The sequence below is a fragment of the Triticum dicoccoides genome, chromosome 3A, assembly GCF_002162155.2.
Source record: "Triticum dicoccoides isolate Atlit2015 ecotype Zavitan chromosome 3A, WEW_v2.0, whole genome shotgun sequence".
NCBI classification, from domain to species: Eukaryota; Viridiplantae; Streptophyta; class Magnoliopsida; order Poales; family Poaceae; genus Triticum; species Triticum dicoccoides.
In genome coordinates this window covers 690229429-690234849 of record NC_041384.1, presented here as the reverse complement: position 1 = coordinate 690234849, position 5421 = coordinate 690229429, and the positions used below count along the sequence as shown (strand labels likewise).

General features: G+C 43.5%; 1 protein-coding gene across 1 annotated transcript; it reads right to left on the bottom strand.

The window, feature by feature from the left end:
* Window positions 1-1494: 1494 nt before the first annotated feature.
* LOC119273007 lies at window positions 1495-2156 on the bottom strand. Its single transcript, XM_037554328.1, has 2 exons — window positions 2070-2156; window positions 1495-1952 (listed from the first exon to the last, which is right to left on the bottom strand). Exons 1-2 carry the CDS (start codon window positions 2131-2133, stop codon window positions 1630-1632), a joined length of 387 nt encoding a protein of 128 aa, XP_037410225.1. The 5' UTR covers window positions 2134-2156; the 3' UTR covers window positions 1495-1629.
* Window positions 2157-5421: the final 3265 nt, after the last annotated feature.

Genomic DNA, 5421 nt, shown 5'->3' with positions numbered 1-5421 from the left:
ACCAGGGAGGCAGCCCACACAACACTCCCGCCACAAAGGCCACGTCGCGTGCCACCCGTTGGAGCCACCGTCCCGGGCCTTGAGGCTCACCAGCAAGCCGGATCCGCCAGATCCCCGCTACCACCTTCCAAGGTGTCGCACACCCGCGCCAGCGAGCACCTCCGATGGTGGTGGAGGGAGAGGAGGGGGTGAGAGGAATGCGGCGGCAGTCTAGGGTTGGCCCTCAGGTCGCCTCAGAGGAGGCAACGAGAGGCAAGGGGGAGGGGGAAGACGTTGACCTTGGGCTACTTGATGGCACATGGCTACAGAGAGAGCCATGAGGTCGAAGGAGGTCGGGTTTTCGGGAACGCGACGACGGCTGCCGGAGCAGGGCGATGCTGGGAGGTAGCGGGAAGTTGCGGCGGCAGCTGCTGGACGGACATGGATTGGATTGCGTTTGTTTATTTATTTCAAGGGTGTGTATGTTAACTTTTTGCCATGTCATGTCCTTACAATCAGGTCCCACTTGTTAGAATGCGATGAAACGGGCCAAATCACCCGATCAGTGCTTTTCGCAAAAAGATTACTAGAAACATGGTGATTTTTACAATGGATTCGCGACTTGGTGATTTTCTGCAAACCTAGCCGCAAATGTGATAGTTTTATGTAATTAACTCCGCATAGTTTATAGGAATTAACCGACACCCATAAGACATAAGCTTGCCCTTCCAACAGCTTAATTTCATTTCAAATCAATCTTAATGCATTTTCATTCTTTGTTGATTAATTTACATTGCGTACGATGATTTACAGTCCAATCTGCTTGAAATTATTTTGTGTACCATGATTTACGGTCCGATCTGCCTACGACCTGTGGGCCATGTCCCTGGTTGAAGTAACGTTTTGATCCTAGGGTGATAGACTAGTGTCGTGCATGTATTGTATCGTATCAAAAACATCAGAAGAGTTGGTGTTGGCAACTAGACTTTTTTTCGACTGGGTTGGATGGTGCATGTTGTGCGTTGGAAAGACGTCACACCAAAATCATGCAGGATGCTACCACGATCTAAGCTCAAAAGGCGCGAGCTGGATGGCCAGCCATCCAGTTGTGTGTGGCGTGCCCATAGCCTTTTGTTTTTGTTTTTGAGAAGTGCGCGGCGTGTGCATAGATACCACCAACAAACAACCCACTACGGTGGACGAGCATGAGCAACCCTTGCGGTTGCTTCGTCTCATGAATTATTAGACTATTCATAGTGAAAGTAACATAGATGAAAGCTAAAATTAAATAAATAATGTAACAACTAATTAATGAGAAAAGAGACAAATTAAGTAGTAACATAGCTACATCACATATACCAAGACAAGATAAGTCTACAATCTAATAAATGACGTGTTGTATGACACCACATAAATGTTACTCTCCACTATAGAGGTAGTAATATAGACCGGTAATATATGCATGTTACTAGTCTAAGTTACTCCCCACTATGATCCATGGTAGAGACACTCGTGTTTACTTTTGATTCACTTTAGATTATTATTATTGTCATTCTTATGCAATCAATCATGCATGTGTACAAATTAAGCAGTGATTGTTTCCTCTCTTTCCTCGACACCTCAGGTTCATACATACGATCATTTACTCACTCAATAAATGTGGCCGGCCCTCGGCGGTGGCCCGGGCACTGGCACTTCGGGCGGCTCTGGCACATCAGGTTCCGACGGTGGTGGCGGGGTTTGACCGCATGGGAATGTACACATGCACGATTTTTTCGATTTTTTCTTAGGCCATTTGCCAAAGCTGTTGTCGCTGTTGTCTTCGTTGAGCTCGTCATCAACGATCAACTTTTTAGTGGAGCAAAACCCACCCTTGAAGTGTTCTTTGTGACAAGCCTTGGTGCAACGCACGTTCTTGCAAGGGTCCCCTTTGTACCACTTGCTAGGGGACATGCATACCCGAGCCTCCGCACCTGCATGTGGCATACAATTAGCGTGTGCACCAGAAAATTATATTAGCAATTGTTTCATAGATTTGATCTTAAATTGCATGGGATTGCGATGCGGTAAAATCTGCTATATGAACTTACAGAAGGCCATGAGGAGAATGCCGAGGGTGAAGGCAGCGAGCATCTGGGCGCCGCTGAACGCCATGGCTAAGTGCTCAAAATAAGTTGTTGGAATGATGGTGTGAGGAGAAGAACCGGGTTTGAGTGCTATTTATTACATTCCTCTTGGCTATGCATTCAATGCCTTAGAGGACATGGAAATTCAAATATTGGAAACAAGCATTTGTGTAATATCTTAGGGGATATGAAAATCCAAATATTGGATACAAGCATTTGTGTAATGTGTTAGAGGATACGAAAATCCAAATATCGGATACAAGCATTTGTGTAATGTCTTAGAGGATACGAAAATCCAAATATTGGATACAAGCATTTGTGTAATGTCTTAGAGGATATGAAAATCCAAATATTGGATACAAGCATTTGTGTAATGTCTTAGAGGATATGGAAATCCAAATGTTAGATACAAACATTTGTGTATAGTATCTATCTCCAGTAATTAATCATGTGTGTCTAAATAAAAGCTTGTGCTACCCCGCCAAAAAAAACCTTCTACTGGCTCTTGGTGCAATTACATTGGTGGCAGTGTAAGAGCAAAGCACAAATAATACTTGGCAACTCATAGTTGCTTACATGAAAATAAAATCTTGAGAGAACTCGTCGTGGAAAACAAATTATGTTAAGGCTATCTCTAATGCAAAACGCATATACATATGTTTCGGTAAATAAAAAAAGAGTGGTTAGATCTCAGTTGACTGAGACTGCGAAAGAAATAAATTAAAATAAAATTTTACATGAATCACCACGTAAGATCTAACGAATATAGCATTGACTAAAATTTCGTTAAGTTCTCAGTCGAGTGAGATTCTGGAATCCCCAAAAAGAAATCCCAAAAAAAAAAAAATCGTTGAGCGCTTTGTGATTCAACGCCTAGATCTGATGGGCGTTCCAACCTAATAATGCAACATCTTTATTCAGGGATGTGAACTTGGTGCTCTCGAGTACCTGTGCATCCTATATGCGCAAAACAAATTAGTAATTCAGAAAACATTCAAAAAATTTCAAAACTTTTTTCGAATCAAACATGCTTAGGTACTGTACTCGTATAAAAGTTTGGACAAGAAATGATTCCTATTGACTCCAGGGCAAAAAAAAAAGTTTATGACAACAATATAGCGTGTATCGTATTTGTATATAGCATTTTTTGCCTAATCTTCGTCACAGGATGCAAAGAATGTCATTTTCTGACGAATCTTTTTATACGACTACAATACTTGATCAAGTTTGATACCAAAAAAGATTTGGAATTTTTTGAACTTTTTTGAATTACTATTTTTTTTGCATATAGGGCGCGCCGGTACCTAGGTTCTCCTTCGTATTTTCCCTTCATTCAACGGCTAGTCTAGCTAACATGGAGTCGATCAACGTGGTCATTTGGCTTGGTATCTATATCCGGGCCTCTTATATTCGTCTCAAACACTCGGGCAGGCTGTCCGGTTATTGATCGGTCACAAAAAATAGACTCAACCGGACCTCTCAAACCGTGGATAAATGTCTGGTCTGACCGACACGCCTCATATCCAACCCAAATATAGAACGGATATGGGGCAGTCCAGGCATGCCTAGGCGCGTCCGCCTGACAGGCCCGGCCCACCACTGACCCCACACATGTCCCACAAAAAAACCAATCCGGGCGCCTCGCTCCCAACCCTAGCTCGCTCTCTCTCTCTCTCTCTCTCTCTCTCTCTCTCTCTCTCTCTCTCTCTCTCTCTCTCTCTCTCTCTCTCGCTCGCTCGCTCCGTCCTCTCCTCTTCCTCTCCGATTTCGATCCCATCCACTATGATGTCCAGCTCCGGCAGCGACTCCGGCTCCGAACTCGACTATGAGGAGATGTCCCTCTGCATTGCGCTGGACCAGTCCAAGGTGGAGACTGATACGTCTCCAACGTATCTATAATTTTTGATTGTTCCATGCTATATTATATCCTGTTTTGGACATTATTGGGCTTTATTATGCACTTTTATGTTATTTTTGGGACTAACCTATTAACCGGAGGCCCAACCCAGAATTGTTGTTTTTTGCCTATTTTAGGGTTTCACAGAAAAAGAATATCAAACGGAATCCAAACGGGATGAAACCTTCGGGAACGTGATTTTCGGAACGAACATGATCTAGAGGACTTGGACCCTACGTCAAGCAATCAACCAGGAAGGCATGAGGTAGGGGGCGCGCCTACCCCCCAGGCGCGCCCTCCACCCTCGTGGGGCCCACGTTGCTCCACCGACGTACTCATTCCTCCTATATATACCTACGTACCCCCAAACTACCAGATACGGAGCCAAAACCCTAATTCCACCGTCGTAACTTTCTGTATCCACGAGATCCCATCTTGGGGCCTTTTCAGGAGCGCCGCCGGAGGGGGTATCGATCACGGAGGGCTTCTACATCAACACCATAGCCTCTCCGATGAAGTGTGAGTAGTTTACTTCAGACCTACGGGTCCATAGTTATTAGCTAGATGGCTTCTTCTCTCTTTTTGGATCTCAATACAAAGTTCTCCCCCTCTCTTCTGGAGATCTATTCGATGTAATCTTCTTTTGCGGTGTGTTTGTTGAGACCGATGAATTGTGGGTTTATGATCAAGTTTATCTATGCACAATATTTGAATCTTCTCTGAAGTCTTTTATGTATGATTGGTTATCTTTGCAAGTCTCTTCGAATTATCAGTTTGGTTTGGCTTACTAGATTGATCTTTCTTGCAATGGGAGAAGTGCTTAGCTTTGGGTTCAATCTTGCGGTGTCCTTTCCCAGTGACAGTAGGGGCAGCAAGGCACGTATTGTATTGTTGCCATCGAGGATAACAAGATGGGGTTTATATCATATTGCATGAGTTTATCCCTCTACATCATGCCATCTTGCTTAAAGCGTTACTCTGTTCTCTTGAACTTAATACTCTAGATGCATGCTGGATAGCGGTCGATGTGTGGAGTAATAGTAGTAGATGCAGGCAGGAGTCGGTCTACTTGTATCGGACGTGATGCCTATATACATGATCATACCTAGATATTCTCATAACTATGCTCAATTCTGTCAATTGCTCAACAGTAATTTGTTCACCCACCGTAATACTTATGCTCTCGAGAGAAGCCTCTAGTGAAACCTATGGCCCCCGGGTCTATTTTCCATCATATTAATCTTCCAATACTTAGTTATTTCCTTTGCCATTTATTTTACTTGCATCTTTATTTCTCTTTATCATAAAAATACCAAAAATATTATCTTATCATATCTATCAGATCTCACTCTCGTAGGTGACCGTGAAGGGATTGACAACCCCTTTATCGCGTTGGTTGCGAGGAGTTTATTTGTTTGT